Genomic DNA, 21,576 nt, shown 5'->3' with positions numbered 1-21,576 from the left:
TCTGTCCTCAGCTACAAAGTAGAAGCAGCAGGACTTTGAATTGTGGTCTCAGGAGTGGATGTCCAGGCCTAGTGGGATAGCATTGTGCCAGAAGAACACACTGGGCATTTACAGATTTTTTTGTAGGACAAGGCCTGTATGCTAAAAGCTTCTGTACTAACTAAAAAGCATTATCAGCACATACAGCTAATGGACAAACTCCTGCAACTTTGCAATGTATGTCAGTAGCCCTTGTCAAATGGCTGAAAACTTACATAACACTTCATGCAATCTCTGACACTTGGACCTAAATATCTGTTGCTGTCTTGCCTTGCTTCAGGTTTGTTCTCTTCCAGTAGAGAAATCTTGGCTGGTTTTATTTCTGTTCTTTTCCCCTAAGAGCCAGCTACCACTAGGTTCCAGTGCTTAGAGCGTTACTATCAGCAAACAAAAGATAATAAGGAACAAATGCTTAGTGACCTGCCCAGGCGATTACATCAAAATGCAACAATCTGGGAAAACAGTCAAAAAAGCTGTTTTGAATATGCCTGTTCTTATTCCCAAGAATTTGAAATTCTAGCAGAGACCTGAAAATGGGAGGAATCAGTAGGACCCATCTTTCCAATGAAAACTGATATGGACAAAGCAAAGCAATTCCAAAAGACAACCTAGAGCCCAACTTGCTTGAAACCTTCCTGGAAAAAGCAAAAAATACAGGTTTTATCAAAAATCATGCATTCATCTATTCTTATCTAATCTCCGCTGCTTTTGTGGAGAGAAGAAATCAACAGTACCAGAAAGGTTTCTGTCAAGTTTTCTGTTGCGTGGTTTCTGTCCTTCTCAAATGATTTTCCCTGTCCTCTGAAGTCTCAGTGGAATGTATGAGTCCTTTCCATGGGTAGGGAGAGGTGGATATTAAGAAACAAGGTTTGAAAGCTAGAAACAAAGTGACAGCATTGTTGTAAACCTGACAGAATTACAAGTTATATAGCTGGAAAAACTACAGATGTTTTCAAAGGTGGGAGCTCTCCTGTCATCTTCAGCAGGGAGAAACAAGCCTGGACTTGTTTCTGTATTTTGGGATTTCACATGCAAGAGTGGTTAACTGAATGGACATCTTCTCTTATAAAAAAGATCTTCTATAACAAACAGCTTGTATGCCTACAAGTTGCCCTCTTATTTCCCAGGTGTCTCAATAGACCATACTTCTTTGAGCAGTGTTTGCCAAGGTTATGAGAGACATAAAAGGGGAAATCTAGTGTCACTGGCAGGACCAGTGCTTTAGATTGTAACTAGAAGTTTTTATAAGTCAGGGGAGGAGGAGGCTATATGGTTTTATTTTTTAATGTTTTTCTTCTTTATGTTGGAAGGTCCCATCATTCTGTAATGACGTTGATGATATTGACTGCAGATTGGAAGATCAGACACAGAAACATTGCTTGGAATATAATTACGATTATGAAAATGGATTTGCCATTGGTAATTACTGATTGCATAGCTTCTTAGCCATCCAGGTTTAATGCAGCTCAATACCTTTTGTTCTGAAGTACACAGTGTATTGTGTGAGATATTTTTAAAAATTAACTATAGAGCTCTTAAGATACTAAGCAATTACTAATAGGTTTTATAACAATATTATGGAAGTGTTTGCTGTCTGGTTTTAATACTGCTTCCTATATAATGTAGAGGAAAAGTTTACTGAGATGCCTCATGATGGGGAGGGGGAAAAAAGCACACACAGACAGAGTCCTACAAACCTGCTTGGCTGGCCTTGAAGAAAGCAACTTTTTAAAAGCATACGGTTTCACCAAAATACTGAAAAAGTACAATTGATGGTTCTGGAGATTGTTAAAAAAATGAGGAGCATCCTTGATGCTGGTTCAGATCAGCACAGAACGCTCAGTGTAAAGCTATACAAGCTTAAGTTTGCCCATTAGCTGTGAAATGACTTCCTGTATGCAAGGGCAGATTTTGCAGGATGACTGCAGTTATATCAGAATGAAAGCTGTGACAGTTCTAGTGATTGTTACCATTTTTCTTTATGCCAAGTAAGTTGTCATTTCAGTCCATTTTTGAACAGGTTAGTGTCCATGTTGTACTGCTGTTGTCCTTGGCATTTCTGAGTCCCATGGGGGTGCTCAGAGCAGAAAGGCTAAAAACAGGTAACTTACATTACCTATCTTAGCATGAGATATTTTGGCAAATCAACATCAGAATACATACTTTGTCATAGGAGTGTGGCTCTTTTACAGGTTTATAGTGGAGTTACTTGGTAGAGCCTCCTGCTTATTCTTATCTTTTAGACATGCTTCACTGAGTTTGAGAGCACATTTGTTTGTAATCAGACACGCGGCAGAGGAGTCTGGGTGTTCAGTTTGCTGTTGTCATCAGGGTAAGGATGAATACTGATGACAGCTTCAGCTAACTTCTAAAGGCACTTGGAGGAAACAGTGTTGAGGACGTGGGATGCAGCGTCCTATTCTCTTCTGTTTCATGTCAACCTCTTATCAGAATAACCTTGTTGCTGTTTGTCTGGAGTTTCTCATGATTTTACACTAGGGAGGCAGGAGGGGAGAACTCTCTTCAGGTCATAAGAGACAACAGTTTAGAAAACTTGTTGTGGAATACTGACATGGTATTAACCTCAAAGCTGTGGGGTAAACTTGTCCTAGTTTCCACTGCAAAATAAGCATAATCTAGGTGACTGCTAACAGGTAATTGGCAGAATTTTTTTATATCTTTGTGTTTTTTAGAAAAAGAGCTGCTCAATGAAATAGCCCATGCACCTCTAGATTTAGTGAGAAGGTAGATTATCTACAATTGTTTCTGGTTGAAAGTGTGTTATAGATGAGGGACATTATACAGGCGATGAATTTGACTCACTATGTGTAACAGGAAATGCCTGTCTGGGGAGTATAAACACATAAGGTGATGCTACCAGCCTTTTCTGAGAGTGCAGACGATGGTAGAACTGTTCAGGAGTTGTGAGGAAAAGATGCAATGGAGACATGTGGCATAGGCCGTACTGTCTGTAATTGAACAAGAAGAGGAAGAGAGAGCAATATGGAATTGTTGAAGAAAATGTTGCTGGCAGGTGAGGGTCCATGCAAAACAGGGGAAGAGTAAAAAATTGCAACCTGTAATTTTTATAGCAGTATTTCTTTAAAGCTTTGGCTAACTGCACAAGATTCAGGATCTCCAGGTTATCAGTTAGGAGTGAGATTGGTTTTTCCTTTTTTTTTAGTCAAAGTGTTGGTACAATAGGCACTTGTGTGGAGGCAAAGCTAGCATGCATCATCTGGAGCTTCAAAACAGACCCCATTCTATTGGGGGTGTATTTTAGAAATAAGTACAGGCACTTAAATTCCACATGGTGTTGCTTCTGCTTTTGTTCTTTATTAATGCCCCACAGGACCTGCTGGCTGGGGGGCAGCAAACCAGCTGGATTATTCCTATGATGATTTTGTTGATGCAGCACAAGACGACGACTTATCCAAGCATCTCTCTGCCTCTGTAAAGGCAGCACCTGCTCGAGTCAAAAGGCATAAGCTGAATGTTCCAATGACTGACCACAAAATCAAGTTAATATTTAACATCACAGGTGAGAGAAGTCAACATATTGTCCTTCCCCTAATCCTTCTTTTTAAAAAATGAGTTTCTAATTCCTTCAGTAGAACTTAGCCTTCAGTTCACAAAGCCTGCTGGAGATGCAGATGACAGTTTTCTGGAGACATTCATAGCCCCACTTCATGACAGACTTTCTGCCTGGGTGGAAAGATCACAGCCTCATGTTCATGGAGAGCATTGTGCGCATGGCCTGCTTTCCACTTCCCACTGGCAAGCTCGAGTGTTGCACTCTTGATATACTCCAGGGTACACTGGAAGTGCTGACTGTAAAATCTGTGTGCTTTTTGTGTTTTCTGTTTATATCCCAGCTAGTGTGCCACTGCCTGATGAAAGGAATGATACACTGGAACTGGAAAACCAGCGACGGCTCCTTAAAACTCTGGAGACAATCACAAACAGGCTGAATAGGACTCTCAATAAGGAACCCATGTATTCTTTTCAGTTTGCATCTGAACTCATTGTAGCTGACAGCAACTCACTGGAGACCGAGAAGGCCTTTCTTTTCTGCAGGCCTGGTTCTGTGCTGAGGGGGAGAATGTGTGGTAAGCCAAATGACTTGCTCCTTACGCGTATTTAGAATCCTTTTGAAAAGCAAAGTTTTAGAGGATGATTGCAGAGGCTTATGGTTTGACACAGTCCAGTGCTTGTGGTCTCCCAGAACAATAAACTGCAAAAATGCTTTCTGCAGTTTGACTTGGAGAGGATGTTTATGTTCCTAACCAAGGCCTGTGGAAAAAGGACACTTTTGTACCCAGCATTCCACTCCCATGGGGAAATCAGGCATATCCACAGTTGGTGATACACAGGAAAACAGTGCTTAGTATGCAGTCTTCTAACCCTATTAGTCCTGTGGGTGATGTGTAGCTAAGATGGGGAATTGGATTCCATTTCCTCTGCGTAGTGAGATCTTTGCAGTGTTCCAGAGAGATACCCCATTTGCTGAGGAACGGAGTCACATTTCACGTAAACAGGGTTTGACTAAATGGGAACTCCAGAGGCAAGACAAGTACATATGATTGTGCACTCTGAGGGGAACCTTATGTTTCCAACATTACAGTCAACTGCCCTTTGGGTACCTATTACTCTCTGGAGCATCACACCTGTGAAAGCTGCTGGACTGGGTCCTACCAAGATGAGGAAGGGCAGCTGGAATGCAAAAGTTGTCCATCTGGTAGCTATACTGAGTATCTACACTCTAGGAGCATCTCTGAATGCAAAGGTGAGAACTTTGTCTTTTTCAGTCACTTCTGAATGCCTGGTGGCATCCTTTTGGTCCCCATGGTGGGATTATTGGAATTAGGTTAGCCTGTGAAATGAGGAGCAGTCCTAACTGCCCCTTGATGCATATGTAAAGAGAAAAATCCAGGTTTTCGCCACTGCTGTGGCTTGCAGGATGCATGGGCAGATGTTTCAAGAAGAGCTGGCATTTGAAGCTTTGTTTCATTTCTGTCTTCATTCTGTGAGTTTGTGAGCCCATTTTGCAGGGACTAACACACTTAATGCCATTCTTGTCCTTCCCAGCCCTTCTCCATTCTACCATGATCAAAGATAAAATGTCTGCATCGTACACTACAGTGCTGTGGCATTGAGCACCTCAGCACCACTATCTCCGTGACTTGTTCTGAAAAAGAAGTTGCTAGATTTATTCGTGTTTATTGTCTTATCATTAATTTTTTGTTGATTAAATATGAGTAACTGAGGTGCAATAAATCATCTGTGAAGCTGATTGGAAGAGAGTTAACTGGCTAATAATTCACGAATGCACTATCAGTAACTTACCACAATTCCTTTTTTTTTTTAGCTCTTTGTACCTATGGAGTCCTTCAGAGTAGAGTGAACTCTAGAAATAAAAGTCCAAGTGACATGTGTTATGATTTCAGCATTATTTTCAGAGGTCAAGAGCCATGTTTCCTGTCGGACATTGCTTAATCTTTATGAATTCTTCTGCTTTATAGCTCAGTGCAAGCAGGGAACTTACTCACCTAATGGTCTTGAGACCTGTGAAACATGTCCACTTGGCACATATCAACCAGCATTTGGATCCAGGAATTGCATCTCTTGCCCAGAAAATACATCAACAGTAAAAAGAGGTGCAGTGGATGTCTCAGCTTGTGGAGGTTTGTAACAAAAGGGGTTATGAAATTTTTTAAATTAAATTCTAAAAATTTCTAAATGTTGTTTAAACATCAGCTAATGTAATCCAATTGACCTGCCTGAGATTGAATTCTGCTTCTGGTTAAGTGTGGACCAAGCAGCATTTCCCAGCAAAAATTATAAGCTATTTCCTGATATCCTGATTATTTCAAATGCCCTCCTTCTGATTTCCAAGATAGATTCTTATCTAAAGATGAATAAAATGAGATATGTGATGGGTACCTACATGAAAACAAAACCTTTTTACTTACAGAAGAGAAAGGGAATGACAGGATGTTTGTCACTATTGCCTGTGGAACAGCTTCCACATCTCCTGTACAAAAATACTTAATTTTAACACAGTTTGTCCCATAACTTTTTTCAAGAAATTATCCTCAACTGTCTTTGAGAAGCTTTGCCAGAAAGATTCCCAGGGGAAATAGTCTGCAGGGATTAATAGTACAAAAAAGACTTGTGTTTTGTCCTTACTCTTTCTTGAAGGAAAAAAACAAACCAAACAAAACAAAAAAAAATCCAACAGGTGTAAGAGATAAAAAGGAAAGAAAGTTGCATTTGAAAGCCGCCCCCAGAGCAGCAAAAGGAATAGATAAAAATAATTCCCAGATATTTATCTAATGCTTTGAGAACCAAATGTCACGTAACAGCACAATTTAAATAAGCATCTGCTGGAGTTGTGAATTCCTGGCAGGTTTCATCCTATTACTTTAAGTCTGAGGAAGGACTATGAGGGGAGAAGAGAAACTTATCAGAAAGAGGTGGGGGCCGGTAGGTTGGGGGTATGAGTGATCACTCAAAAAAAATGTCCTTTTGTTTTGCAGTACCATGTCTTGCAGGCGAGTTCTCTCGTACAGGTTTGACACCTTGCTACCCTTGTCCCAGAGACTACTATCAACCAGACCCAGGAAAGTCCTACTGCTTGTCTTGCCCCTTTTATGGAACAACAACTGTCATTGGTGCCAGATCCATCACAGATTGTTCAAGTAAGCCAAATTATCTCTGCTGGAGAAAGTGAATAAAAGGAGCATCTAAAGGATGGCCAGCAGTAGTCTTAACAGAAAACATCCCGCTTACTCTCCTAACAATATAGACCTTCCATTTTAATCAGTGATCACAGCTGGTTTTGCCTACTGTTGTTGCCTCTGTGTTACATAGAAGGAGTGGCTACAGTGTGATACATACAAAGGCTCAATAACAGAGCACACACATACAAAGTGTATATATAGATACACACACACACACACAGTATATATGTACTATATATAAACACTATAGAGTTATATATTTATACAAATATATATATACAGATATGTATATGCATGTATGTGTGTGTGTATAAATACACATAGAATATATTTTATACGTACACATATGTGTTTTAGAAATGTATGGGCTTACAAATACATATTTGTGTAAAACATATATAAAAAACTATGTGGTTACTGTAAAGTTTGCTTTTTATTCCCACAAATTCACTTTTTTCAGCATATGTTTAGATGCATTGCTGACATGCAATTATCATGCCCTCTTGGAGTAGGGACTTTGCCATACAGTGTTATTAACAGCACTTTTATATCTTTCCTCTTTAGGTTTTGGTTCTACTTTTTCAGCAGCTGAACAAAGTGTAATGATGGTACCAGCCTCTCCAGAAAATATCAGCAAGCAGTACAAAGTCAGCAGTCAGGTAAGGACTACACATATTTTCCAATGTTATCTCAAATGCAAGAAAGAGTGCCTTATGCAGCAGTAAATGGCTAAGGCCTTTTTAAATGTAATAGTTATGCTGACTATATTTCCTGAAGAGACGGGAGCGATGGTCCTGACGGGAACACTCAAACTCTCTTTGTAATCGTAGAAGCACTTTCACTGAACAAAGGAGGCTGTATCAGCTATTGGCAATTTTAAATTCTGGACTTGAAGCCTTCACCTGATGTATGAAATATTTATCACACTTATAAAAGAAATGTAAACTCCGTGGAGGAGGTTTAACCAATCTATTAAAAAGTAGATTGACCACACTCAGTCATCTGTTGTCTTCCATATGCTGAATTCCAGAAAATGCTACTAGGCACCTAAGTCCCAATTGTAAAATCTTTGTTTTACTTATTGCAACATAGATACACTTAAGAGGAGGAAAGCAGAGCTCCCTTCTGCTGTGAGTACCCCCTTTGAAATACAGGCAAGTCCTCATGTGAAACTACTCTAGTGACAATGTTTGCCAGAGATGCCCCCTTACTCCCACCATCTCCCTCACAGTCTGTAACTCTGACAAGACTGCTTTGTTTGAATCTAAAGTTAGGATATTATGTAAACAGGAACAAAGCTGACCAATGATAAATTTGGCTTGAACAGTTATATAACATATGGACAGGTGACAAACTGATGTCCTATGGTTTTAGTTGACCATTTACTCTAGGGCTTTGCTTAATTTAGGTTTGCTACATTAAAAAAAATAATGCCACACAGTGAAGTTCCCCACCAGCTCACCTGATGACCAGTAGCAGGAAGGGATTAGCCGGTGTAAAAGGATGCAAAGTGGAGAACTCTCATATAATAGATAACATAATATAAAATGTCACCTGTGAATCATAGCTAAGAAAGTTCTAAGGAAACAACTGTGATGATTACATTTTGTGAAGTAAAAGGTCAATTTAAAATAATAATTCAGATTTCTGGTATTTTCTTCTAGAAGAAAAGAATGATTGGTGTGCTGAGGAGACGAAGAGCTAGAAGTTAATGCCAGTGACTTTTTTCCCCAGCTTTCCAAAGTGACTATAGGGTGTGCCGTTTCAAATTAGAGTATTTTGTTCCAGCTGTATTTCCACTTTCGCTGTAATTGTATCATTCTTGCCTCTGGCAGGTCTTTCATGAGTGTTTCCTGGAACCGTGCCACAACAATGGGACATGCAAACAATTAGGAAGTGGATATATTTGCATATGCCCACTTGGATATACAGGTAAAAAATAGAGAAGCAGTTGGAAGAGCTAACATGTCTCCATGCCCTTAACATGACGAAGCATAAAGGAGCAAACATTTCAGTGCAAGAGTATAGCCCAACTAATTGGAATATCCATCACAGATTTACCATACTTATGTATTAGAAAAGAGATGGTTCCTCGTGTTCTCACTGAACAAATGTCGTGTTTAGCAGAAAAGGATTTTGTATGGGGTTTCTTTTAGTGGAGTTAGTGGATTTGAAAATCCACTTGGCAATATTTATGATTAGCAAAAGCTGGAAATCTGCATTCTAAACAGCTAATTCCACTAGATCTGCCTGTACTCTTCTTCATTGTTAGCTTCCCAGTTGCTTCAAAGCAAACAGATGACTTATTATTCAGCTATTAACAAGAAGTGATCTCTCTTACTTGTGATAGGTATTAAGAGCCACTATCTGCAACTGATCAGTTTGTGGCCCAGTGTGCATCATACCTTTTTAATAACATTTAGTCTCAGGTCTGTGTTAAAACACAATCTGAAGAGAAGATATTAAACCTGAATGTCTGGTAATGTATGCAATTAATCAATGTGTTTTCCTACATTCTTCTGTGTTTCTGAACAACTTCAGATTTTGTCTCCCTGTTCTCAGTCCTTTATTTTGCATTCTAGGCTTGAAATGTGAAACTGAAGTTGATGAGTGTAAATCATCTCCTTGTCACAACAATGGAATCTGTAAAGATGGCATCGGGACCTTTGTTTGCCATTGTCAACGAGGCTATTCAGGTAAGTTGTTTCATTTCATAGCTCTTCTTCAGACAGGAATTGTTTCTGTGCCAAGTAGATAATACAAAACACAAGGGCTGTATAATTCAACATCTATGGAATTACAACAGGAAAGCAATCTGATCTACAGGCTAGAGTAAGGTTCTACTGTATGTGAACAGGTTTTGAAAGAAAAGGATGAGCATGCAAGGACAGTCTGTGTGCACGTGTGTGCACATATGCTTCTGTTTTGCGACATTTCTGGTCTAAAAAAAAAAAAAGGAATGAAGATTAGGGATTTAGTAAATACTCACAGGGAAAATGCTTGTGAGACTGAATATGGCCTGACTAGACAATGCGTTTATGCAGTTGCTTTACTGCAGCCCTATGAGTGAATGGGCTTTTTCTTATCTTTTTTCTCAGTGTTTTTATCTCTCACCTGCATGCGTGTTGAAGGTATTGAAATCTGTGGGGAAGCTGACATGCTTGAGTACTTTGCCAAAATAGCACCTAATTTCTGAATACTGAAATAAACTATTGAGGAGATAATTTTGTGTGACTAAAAAAAAGGCCTTGTGTTTTCCACCGGAAATGGTCTCCCTCATTTTTAACATTTATGGCTATACATTTATCAACAACAGCACTCGCTGGATATTTTTTAACCTTTATAAAGACAAACCATGGACTTCACATCTTTCACACAGATGATCTCTGTAGATGTTCGCAGTAGTGCAGTCAAACATGGAATTTTATCACTGGATCTCATTAGTTTTTTGATATGCAAGCAGTATGGTGCTGTTCTGTCTACTGCGTTCAGTCACTGCAGCATGCAGACCTTGACCATGTCTTGATCATGCCTTCTAACCCTTGCTTTTTGAAGGTGTCTTGTGTGAGGAGGACGTAAATGAATGTAACTCCAGTCCATGTTTGAATGGAGCCCACTGTGTTGATGGCAAAAACGGTTACCGCTGCACTTGTGCGAAAGGGTTCACAGGTACACCTTTTTCTATTTAAGTCAGCCTTCACTCTTTCTGACCAAAAAAAGATGTCTTCCTACCCTATCCAAAGTATTTCAGTCTCATTGCTATATATATTTGCATATATTGCATATATTATGTGTTGATATCAGTGTACTGGATTCCTTAGGTCCATCTAATCTTTCAGAGTTTCTGTAGTGTAAGTGTTGCTTCAGAAGGATTTACTAAGTGATCAGTCTCCTATTACTAATTTTGCCATGAACTTACTGTGTGATGTTAAGGAAAGAATAGGGACATTCACAGGGGTGCAAATTGTTATTTTTAATTTTATTTAAAAAAGAAAAATATAATGGTAGGCAAGATGTTCTATATTAAAACTAGTCCCCATCCCCATACTCGGCTTCCTACTGCTTTCATAGATTTCTGTAACAATTAGGCATATCTGTTGATTGTCATGTTGCCAAAGAGCTCCACTATAAAATCACATGCAGTTTCCTCATTCTTCATCGCTTGTAATGTAGACCCTCTTTCACAGCAGAAATCCCACAATCGCGTTTCTGGCTTTCATGTTTCTCCTTAGAGTTAAGGTTCCAGCTAAATGTCTTTTGTAGCAGCTTTTCATTAGTTGCTCAGAATAGTTTCTCAGGTGATTTCCTGATTCAGCCCAAATCACTCACATAATGGGCAATATCCGTTTAAATTCCCCACAGTTTGCTGAGTGTTAATTTCTACAACTGCAGAGATGGTTCCTGTAATTCTTCTATGACCACTTAACCTCAGATGATGTAGTAAATCCCAAACCTGCGTGGCTACCCTGATGTTTGCTTTTTCCCAGAAGATTGGCAACAGTCCTTAAAAAACAGAGATGGGTTAGTAATATTTTTTAGGTTAATTGAAAGTGGAGCTCTGACTTTGTTCTTTTCTTCTCAGGTGGTCACTGTGAAACGGAGGTCAATGAATGCCTTTCAAACCCGTGTCTTAATAGGGCTACTTGTGAAGATCGAGTTGGCAGTTTCTCCTGCAAGTGCCCCCCAGGTTTTACTGGTGTCTTGTGTGAAAGAAACATCGATGAGTGTCTCAGCAGACCCTGTAGGAATGGAGCTACATGCAGAGATGGTATCAACAGCTTCAGGTGAAAAAGAGATAATTAACGTAATACAATGTAGAAAGTCAGGTATGTTGTGGTGCTTCAGCCTTCTTAGATTTCAGCAAGGCATTTGACAGTCTGATCCAATGTAAATGGTCCCCTTATGGACACTGAAGGAGATTTTAAAAGGCAAGAAAATAAATCCTAGTGTCCTCACACTTAAAAAATTCCAAGGTAGACAGCAAAGAAAATATGCAGGTTTGAAGTGTAAGCATGGTAGAACTGCATGATTTTAATATTGATCTTTGGAAAGAAATCCACTTTCCCAAGCTTCAAGGGCTTGTCTTGCTTTTGACTAGAAGAACAGGTGATGACCAGTTATGTAACTGATAATATTACATTTCTATAGCCTGGAAGGCAGGAATAGCTGTACATGTTGAGAATATAGTGATTAAAATACAAACACCGATGGAATCTTCCAGAAATTTATTTTTATGCTTCAGGATATCTGAACTCGGATCAGAAGTTACAAATACCAATAGCAGTGTCATACTGTATATCACTGTAGAGATAGAGAGATGGACCAGCTGTTACTGTCTGGGTATAATAACACTTTCCCTCCCCAAAGCCCCAGAAGCTTCAGTGCCTTTCAAACACATTGGTTTTCCAAGTACCAGAGGTTTTGGTTCCTTTCTGCTGCCTTGGTTTTCCCTCTATGTAAGCATATCTGCCTGAAAAGTCGAGTACCTTTCATCTATAATTCTGTGGACCTGGAAGGCATGCATCACTCACAGGAATGCAATGGTTACTTCTCCCAGTTTCATATAGAGAAACACAGGCACTGTGTATTGTAATGTCCCTATCAAGAAGAAATATTAGGCACCTAATAGAATAGAAGCATACTTAAAAGAACAACCAAAATAAAACTCCATTATTCTGTAGTATCTTTTCTGTTGATTTTTTTTTTTTCCCAGTATATGCCATTCCCATCAGCAGATCTGGCCTCATGGCCACAATTCTTTGTTGTGACAGCAGCCACCTTTGAAGTGTGTTTCTCTTTTCCTCCATAGGTGTCTGTGTGTGACAGGGTACACAGGACTAAACTGTGAAGTGAACATCAATGACTGTGACTCCAGTCCCTGTTTAAACCAAGCCACCTGTGTGGATGCCTTGAACTCGTACGTTTGTAAATGTCCCCCTGGCTTTACAGGCAGCAGGTGTGAAACAGGTACACAGGACCAACTGTCAGAAAAAGGTGGCTTGACTAAATCTCTGGGCAAGATTTGCACTGGCTGGGCTGATTTCATACGGCTTTCCCAGATAGCAGCTAGTGTGGTGGGACACTGAGAGGCTGAGTGGAAGCTGTGTGACTGCAGTGTTAATAAGTGTAATTGCAGACAAGTAACAGCATGTGTACTATATTTATATTCATTTCTCTTTCCTAGGGCACAGTTCTATCTTTTTAATACCTAGTAGGTCTGTTGAGTTTAATTTGTATTTGCCTTCTGTATTTAAGTTAATTAGCTCTTTCTGTTCTTCTATTTCACGTAGAGCTTTGCATCTCAGGATTAGACATTAGTATGTGGTAGTCTCAGCTAAGGAGTCCTAAAGGCATCAAGTTCCCTACAGGCAAAAGGGCATCAAGTTCTCTATGGTCAGGCAGATGGGTCACACCTAGTGCAACTTCCTGGATGATGCTGGAGTTAGGCCACACAACCACAAGGCTCAAATCCATTTGTCTTTTAGCCACTCCGTGAAAATTATAAAGTGTTATACTAGTAGCTGGTGAATCTTTAAATAGAAACTGACAAACCCATGTTGATGTTACAGAGGCAGTAGAGGTCATACAGGTCATTTAGACATGCCATCCTATGTTGGAGTTTAATAACACCCAGCTTTCAGGAGAGCTCCATGTGATACATTTACATGCAGTACCCTTGTAAAACACATCACTCTGCATTGAAGAGCAGCACAGAAGTGCTGTTCCATACCAGGGTAGTGTATTTCAGTAAGTCCAGAATAGAAAAAACCCTGTAAGTTTTTTCGTTTTGTTTTTGTTGGGTTTTTTCAATCTTGACTCTTGTGAGCTGATCACACCTCTTTGGGTTGTTGGATGGCAGATGGATATGTCATTTCATTGATAGAGGACTGAAAAGCAAGGTTCATATTCACTGTTTATTAGATACTCAGCTTCTTTTTCAGTTGTTTGTCTTCAAACCTTGTGTGTTTTCTAGCCTTGGAAAGCTCTGTGTGCTGGCTGGTGTTAGACTGCTATACATTCTTTCTACCTCTGATCATTTTAAAGTGAATAATTTTTATAGATGGGTTGTGTTCCATTTTACTGCATTTACTTAGATTCCATTTGATTCTCTTCCCGGGTTTTCAGGAATTCAGCTCTGAAAACTCTTTGTCTTTGTTGCAGAACAGTCCTCTGGTTTCAATCTTGATTTTGAAGTCTCTGGTATCTATGCATATGTCATGCTTGATGGTGTTTTCCCATCTCTTGGTGACATCACCTGTACATTCTGGATGAAATCCACTGACACCACAAACTATGGGACTCCCATTTCTTATGCAGTGGAGAATGGAAGTGATAATGCATTTCTTCTGACTGATTACAATGGGTAAATCATGGTTCTGTTATTCTGTAGCTTTCAGATATCTTGAATTGATAAAGAAGGCATAGACCAGAAGTCTGAATATCAGCTTTGCCTACTTTGGGATAGAAAAATCTGCATTCAAACTCTGTAGCTGGAGTTGTCTCTGTTTTTCTCCTTGCTTTGTTTCCTTCACTTTTTGCCAAATAGAAGAGCAATGGCAAGAAAGCAGTGAAGTTTAGAAAGCAGGATATTTTTTGTCTGGACTACATTTACATCATATTTACATGACACATTGAGAAAATGATAGGATAAAATGGAGGTTATCACTCAGAGTACTTGTAGTGTGACTCCAAAAGCAGGGATGAACCTAAGGGTCAAGTTTAAGAATCCACTATGCCACCATGACTTGAGTCTTCATGTTTTGGTACAAAAGCACATTACTTATTTCACCATGCTTTGTGTATGATAACCGTAACTTCCAAATTCCCTGAGGGAGAGATATCTTGTATGATGATCTTTCAAGAGAGATTTCTTGTATGATGTAGACATGGTTACCTCATTTGCACAAATAACACTTTTTTGAGTCATGTGGGGCAGGCCATGCTTTTAAAGTTGCTGCATGCAACTGAGTATGCCTTCATCTTCCTTCCATGCAGCTGGGTTCTTTATGTAAATGGGAAAGAGAGGATCACAGACTGTCCTTCAGTGAACGATGGTAACTGGCATCACATTGCAGTCACATGGACATGCACAGATGGGGCATGGAAAGTGTACATCGATGGAAAACTGTCTGATGGAGGCAGCGGGCTCTCTGTTGGATCAAAAATCCCTGGTATGCTTTATTTATATTACACCAGATCTGTTGCCTTCATTCTGTTTTTATTTCAGAATTTGCTGTGCCTGCAAAGAAATGTTTATTTTGGTGGTTTTAGTATGTTTTCACATTTTCAACATTTGTGCAGGGCTCATATTTGCTATTCTTGTTCATGAGGACAGTTCCCTCACTCAGCCTTGCTGAAGACAAAGTGCACATTTCTAGGGTAAGCTAGTAGGTAACTTGTTTTGAGGGTGACAGAGTTTAGTCCACAAAGGAGCCTGTGCTGAGCTGATTTTGGAATGACTTTGTGAGAATAGGTTTCTCACACAACAAACTTAAGTTTAACTGTCATTTCCCTTACAAACGTGTGCTCAGAGTTGATTGACTCAGCCTCCTTCTGTTACTTTCAGACATCTTTTTAAAGTTATGTTTGCATTTTGTCCTAACAAGCTGGGTTTTGCTATTTCATTGTTTCCTGTGATCAGCGGTCTCTCCAGTAATATCAGAAGAAGTGAAAAGGAATACCTTCAGCACTGAAGAGCTGTGAAAGGCCTGACGTTAGATTGCTGCAAAGAAATTTGGTTTTGATAGTGTTTTCATACTACCACTGTACAAATTTACACAGACTTTCAAAAAACTATCCATATAAAAAAAAAAAAAAAGGAAGCATTTTAGTCTGTGCATCTTATGTTTGCCAGTCTTTTTCCAATTACATTGGAGTTATCTCCAGAGGCAAGACCTAAGGAAGTGTGCAGTTTTCATTACTTTTTGCCTTTTTCCACACACCCTGTGGCGTAAAAAACGCATGTCTGTATCATCTGTGCTACTGGTCAAGGAGAGAAACTTTAACTTGTATGGCACGTCAGAACATTGACTGTCTAACCACCAATGTGCTTCTAAGAGTTTGGAATCAAATTTGTTCTCTCTGACTTTCTAAGCTTTTGTTGAAAGGAGGAAGTGCAAGCTAGCACTGTAAAACATGCCCCACCTGCTCAAAACAGCATTTTGCACTGCTCTGCAATACGCTCAAATACTGAGCTAGAAGTAGTCTCTTAGAGCCAATACCATTCCTGAAGCAGCCATGTAAAGTTTCTGGTCTTATCAGCATGAGTTTGGTATCAATGCGTGTTTGAGAGTCACTTCCAAATTGTTATGCTCACTTACCTCAGTCTAGCATAAGGCTTCCCAGAGGTTTGTGAGAGAATTTGCTGAAGGTGGCTGGTCTTATGCACTACAAAATTTTGGTAACATAGGGTAGCAAAAGTTTTGTTTTGCTTAATTTTTAATCTTCCTATGGGGATCTCTGCTGTAGGGTTTTGTTTCCTGTCCCTGTTCTAATTCTCTCTGAGTTTAGGTGGTGGTGCACTTGTACTGGGCCAAGAGCAAGATCAGAAAGGCGAAGGATTCAACCCAGCTGAATCTTTCGTGGGCTCCATCAGCCAGCTCAACATTTGGGATCATGTCCTATCTCCACAGCAAGTAAGTCCTTACTGCAGTGTTTGAGCACAGGGCTCTGAGCATAGGATGAATATTTGAAAAGGCATTACAAGATAGCGTATTGGATAGACCTCTTTTCCCACAGAAGCCAGTGGGGACTAGATGAAGCTCTGGCTTAGGGTAGAAAGCTTAGATAGTAAGTAGAGTAGCTTTAAGCAAAATTAGGTGTGATAAAATCAACACTGAGTCATCTTCTATTTTGACTGAGCGTTTCTGTATTACATAGCTTTGAAAGAGAAATGGAGGCATACACAAAAGCTACCAGTCCTGTTGGAAGAGGGAGAAAACCCAATGAAACAAGCTAAGGGTTTGTTTTACAGGTTACAGTTACCCCATCCTGCTGTGTGAAGGCACCAGTAAAACTTCAGAGGGGAGGCATCAGAATTTCTGTCAATGCATTAGACACTATGAAAAATCTGAGCTACATAGTCCCAGGAGAAGCCTGAATGGGCAGCATAACTGAATATTAGGCTACATCTATTCAGGTACCAACAATAAATGTTGGCACTAAACTTTCACAGAGTTAAAAAATTAGTGTGGATCAAAAGGTGTCTGCAAGGACAGTGATCCCTCAGCTTCTCTGTGAGACAAGCCTCAGTGCTCAGTTATCCTCAGTGAATTTTTTTCTTTATATCTAGTCAGGACGTCCCACTTCCACTTATGACTACTGTTTCTTGTCCCACCATTCACTGCTGCGAAGAGCCTGACTCTATACATACTTGATTAGCTCCCCATAGGTACTGGGGCCTGCTGTTAGGTGTCCTCAAAGCTGTCTCTGCTGCAGGCTGAACCAGCCTTCGTCCCACAGCCTCTCCTGACAGGGCAAGTGCTCCAGCCCATCACCTTTTTGAGGGCCTCCCCTGAACTTCCTCCAGCTTATCAATGTCTCTATTGTACTGAGGAGACCAAAACAGAATGCAATACTCCAGATGTGGTCTAATAAGCACTGAGAATAGCAAATAATCACTTCCTTGGTTTTCTGCTTGTGACCCTATTCACACAGCCAAGGATGCTGTTGATCCTTATTGCCAGGGCGCACAGTTGGCCAATACTCAGCTCACTGCCTGCCAGAGCCCTTAGGTCCTTTTCCACAGAGCTGTACCCTCTCCAGGCTTTCCCCAGCCAGTATCATTCAGAGGTTTTTCCTTCCCATTTGTTCTTGTTGAATTTCCTGAGGTCTCTGTTGGCTCATTGCTCCAGCCTGTCAAGGTCCCTATGGGTGCAGCTCTGTCCTTGAGCATACTGACTGGGCCTCCCAGTTTGATATTCTGTGCAAACCTGATGACAGTGTGCTCCATCACCACTTCTGGTCATCAGTGTTTCAATCCTGAAGGTCAGAAATTGTGAAACTGTTGGTAACACTTGAACAACAAGGACTAATGTTCGAAGTTAGAGGTATTTCTTGAAGGTCTTTGGGTTAAAAGGTTTTGTTCTTCTCTTGCTGTTTTTTAAGGCTTTACCACTATTTGATAGTTTCACTGTTTGTTATCCATGATCCAAATAAATAATAAAATTAACAGAAAATAGACATAAAGCAGAATCTTTGCTTCCAGCATCCAAATGTCTCCTTTGCTTCTTCCTCCTTTTCTTTGGTACTTTGACTTTCTGCTGGGTTCAGAACTGCCCAGTGGTCTACTACTGTTCTTGGCTTTTGGGGTCACCAGTTGTTGCATTGCCAAGTCAAGTCTTCACATTTTTCTTCACTGGCAGTTTTGAAGCTGATAAGTATGCATGTGATTTTACAGGACACACTGGTGAAGATTAAGTGCAATTTTTGGTAGTCACCTGTCTTTAATGACAGGCTTCATTAAATTCCCATTTGCTTCAAATGCAGTACAGTTAGGATGGGGAAGACAATCCTGCCCTTCCTTTATGGTATCCATATTAGTAATCTGAAAAGACAGATGAGACCAGACAGGAAGCTGAGACAAGTAAGTTTCCTATAAAATTTTTACCTCATTCATTTCAGAGCTTGGGTTTGTAAATCACTATTGTTATCTATTATTATCAATTTTGTTGTGGCCAGCTGGAACTATTCAGTAAGTCTTACCATCCTTTTCTCAGGCATAAAGGAAAGCAGGGTGACAAGTATGTTGCCCAATGAATAACATAAAGGCAAAGTTCACTCTTTAAGATTTTTCTTTGTGTACTTTAGTTGCTCATCCACCTGAATATTAATTTTGTATAGGTAAACCAACAGTCTGGTTGTTCTGTTGTTGAGTAGACAGCAGTAGAAATATGAGTTGTCTATATGGGACTGTGAGGTCTTTTCTGGCCCTCCGTTCTCCATCATAAGGCTTGGAAGGGCCGATTCCCAAACCTGCCTTTCCCACACTGGAAATTTTTCCCTGCAGATTCCTTGCAGTTTGTGTGCAGCCCTTGGCCTAAGCAGTTACCATCATCACATACTGTTGGAAGTGAGATCTTTGAAATGGCCTCAAAGTGAACAGAGCTATTCTTCAGCCAAGCTGCCTGTAGAAGAGTCTGATCCCCCTTACTGGAGTTCATGGTGGGGGGAATGTGAGAATAATTCAGTCTGAGGTTCATGGTGTACCTTCCTTTCTCACAAAGACACACAGTATTCTTGGTAGTCCACTGCAGACTTGAACAGAAGCCAGTTACCCTTCTGAGAAAGGCAGTTTCCCAACTGTTTGGCATGAACTGGGCACGCCTGTGCCTTCTAACCAGCTAGCTGTGCCCTGAAGCTGTGCTACATCTATTGTATGGGTAGGCTGGCTGTGCTGAGATGTACACAGCCCACTGGGCTGCTCATCCTAGCTCTTCTTAATTACTTTTTTCATGCTGCTGAAGGAAACGTTCCTTTCTTCCTGCCAGGGAATTACTGGAATGACCCTCCAGCACAAAAGAGCCAAGAGTAGGAAGTAGTCTCAGTAGCCTAATTACTAGTATGTTCTCTTAATTGAATAACTATCTTTTCTCCATAGACCACTTCCCTCTATGATATCTTAAAAGAAGAGGAAATCCTTAATTATCCCTTTACTGCACATTTATCCTCCTCAGGGCACATATGTTTTTTTCAGCAGTTCCATGGCTGAGATATGATAATGTTACTGTGTTTAATAGATTCTCAGAGTCACAGTGAAGAAGTAGAAATACTTACACAGTATTGAAATAATTTTTTTTTTTACATTAAAATACAATACTGAAACAGTTTAAGGGTTCCCACTGGCATTTCAGTTTCTTGTAGTAAGAATGCAAAAGAAACCCCTAGTGGTGCCATTAAAGGAGTTATGTTTTAAATGGAAAACTTCTCCATCAAAGCTATTTGACCACATCTGCTCTCAAGTTATTAATCTGCTGTTGATCTAACAGTGTGTTCCTTTCTTTCTCCTATCCTTAGTTTGCCTGTATAATTCCTGTTTCAGTACATGGTTAGTTATGGCCCTGTCCTGCTTTGGCTGAAGTCAATGCCAATACAGCTGTTAGTACTGGTGGGGGTAGGCCTTGCCTGCAGTGTTTTGAAGAACCTAGTGCATTGAATTCACAAAACTCTTGTCCTGAAAACAACAGATTGCTTTCTTAAACTCCTCCTTTTTGAGTTTTTGTTCCTTAAACAAGATGCAGTGCTAGCAGGGTTTGCAGAATGCATATCTTCAACATTAAGTTCCTTTTGGCTCCTATTTGACATTTTTCTGCAAATATATCAAGTTTTCTCTTCAGGTTGCATTCTCATAACTGCCTTTTTCTGAGGCATAAATACATTTTTCTTTCATGCTAACAAATGCAATTTTGTTTCAAGAACTATGTTCTATACTTTGCTCATATGGCAAGTATTCCTTCAGGTATCGATTCAGTATGTGCCTGTCCACAGCTGGAGAGCTTGTAAGTACAGAGTAACAGTAGTTCAGCCAGAATCCTTTTGTGCTAGAAAGGATGAACATCACTTATTCCATGATTTGTTCTAGTGTTGCATGCAGACATGGAAGGAATTTTTTTTTACATTCTTTTCCTACATGGTCCTTAAACAGCACCTAATCAACTGTTTTAAATCCATAGGTAAAATCTCTGGCTACATCCTGTCCAGAAGAACTCCAAAAAGGAAATGTACTAGCCTGGCCAGATTTCCTGCCAGGAGTTGTTGGAAGAGTGAAGATAGATTACAAGAGTATATTTTGTGCTGGTTAGAACTTTATTTCCTAGAAAACTTTTTTTCTGAACAATATTATAAGAATCTTTTATGAGGTCAAATATGCTAGCTTGCAGCCTTTGCCCCACTAACCTTGAATAAATTATTTCGATAATTTGACAGTTAGAACATTTAGTCTTTCATTCCTTGAATTCCAAGGGTTTGTAACAAAAGTTCACTGGATTCTCTGACAGAGATTTATTGCTTCCTGAATTGAAATGGGGAAAGAGTGAAGATGGTATTGGGTCAGCAATAAGTTTTTCTTGTCTTTTAGTGTAAAAATAGTTGGGTGGTATTAAAATGCTACTGCCTCCTCACTTCTTTTCCTATAGTTTCCTTTTCTGATGTTGTATGTTGATGTTTCTCAAAACCCTTTGAACCCCAGCAGGATGTACCATACATAACACTTTCCAAAGCTTTCTACTGAATAAACTTGTACAGGATCAAACAATCAGATAACAAGTTTATTCATTTCAGCGTATGGCTGTATCTCTTACTGTATGCATATATTTTGTCCACAGACTGTCCGTCTTTACAAGGATCCATACCACATCTGCGGGCCTCTTCTGATGATTTAAAGCCAGGGTCAAAAGTGAGCCTTTCCTGTGACCCAGGTTTCCAGATAGTGGGAAACTCTGTTCAACACTGCCTTAACCTGGGACAGTGGACACGGCCTTTTCCTCGCTGTGAAAGTGAGTTGTCTCAGTGGGCTGGCAGGATTAGGAAACCCTAGCTTTTATTTGGACCCTATCACTATTCATGGCCTATTTATCCCTGCAGCTGTGATGCACTTGAATCCATCCATGTTACAGCATATACATATATGCTTAAAACTAAACTCATGTTTTACTGAGCAGGAACTACACCATAGTCGGATTCTGCCACCTTTTTCAGTCAGTTTTTCATGCCCATGGCAGAAATGAGTCTATTTGGATCAGCAATCTGATACTCCAGACTTTCCTCCCCAGTGGCACCAGGAGTGTGGAAGATGCAC

General features: G+C 40.0%; 1 protein-coding gene across 1 annotated transcript in view; it reads left to right on the top strand.

The window, feature by feature from the left end:
- The window catches only part of SVEP1 (sushi, von Willebrand factor type A, EGF and pentraxin domain containing 1), a 126,766-nt gene that overhangs the window by 63,705 nt on the left and 41,485 nt on the right, over positions 1–21,576 (top strand). Inside the window, exons 14-30 of the mRNA XM_049794922.1 lie at positions 1,350–1,458; positions 3,392–3,580; positions 3,915–4,148; positions 4,664–4,825; positions 5,562–5,723; positions 6,579–6,740; positions 7,347–7,441; positions 8,618–8,714; positions 9,365–9,478; positions 10,338–10,451; positions 11,365–11,566; positions 12,592–12,749; positions 13,944–14,145; positions 14,778–14,953; positions 16,293–16,417; positions 20,453–20,576; positions 21,104–21,274. Coding sequence (XP_049650879.1) covers positions 1,350–1,458; positions 3,392–3,580; positions 3,915–4,148; positions 4,664–4,825; positions 5,562–5,723; positions 6,579–6,740; positions 7,347–7,441; positions 8,618–8,714; positions 9,365–9,478; positions 10,338–10,451; positions 11,365–11,566; positions 12,592–12,749; positions 13,944–14,145; positions 14,778–14,953; positions 16,293–16,417; positions 20,453–20,576; positions 21,104–21,274 — 2,596 coding nt within the window. The remainder of the gene's footprint in view (positions 1–1,349; positions 1,459–3,391; positions 3,581–3,914; positions 4,149–4,663; positions 4,826–5,561; positions 5,724–6,578; positions 6,741–7,346; positions 7,442–8,617; positions 8,715–9,364; positions 9,479–10,337; positions 10,452–11,364; positions 11,567–12,591; positions 12,750–13,943; positions 14,146–14,777; positions 14,954–16,292; positions 16,418–20,452; positions 20,577–21,103; positions 21,275–21,576) is intronic.

The sequence above is a fragment of the Accipiter gentilis genome, chromosome Z, assembly GCF_929443795.1.
Source record: "Accipiter gentilis chromosome Z, bAccGen1.1, whole genome shotgun sequence".
Taxonomy (NCBI): domain Eukaryota; kingdom Metazoa; phylum Chordata; class Aves; order Accipitriformes; family Accipitridae; genus Astur; species Astur gentilis.
The sequence above is the reverse complement of the archived record's forward strand: the minus strand, read 5'-3'. Positions and strand labels throughout refer to the sequence as shown.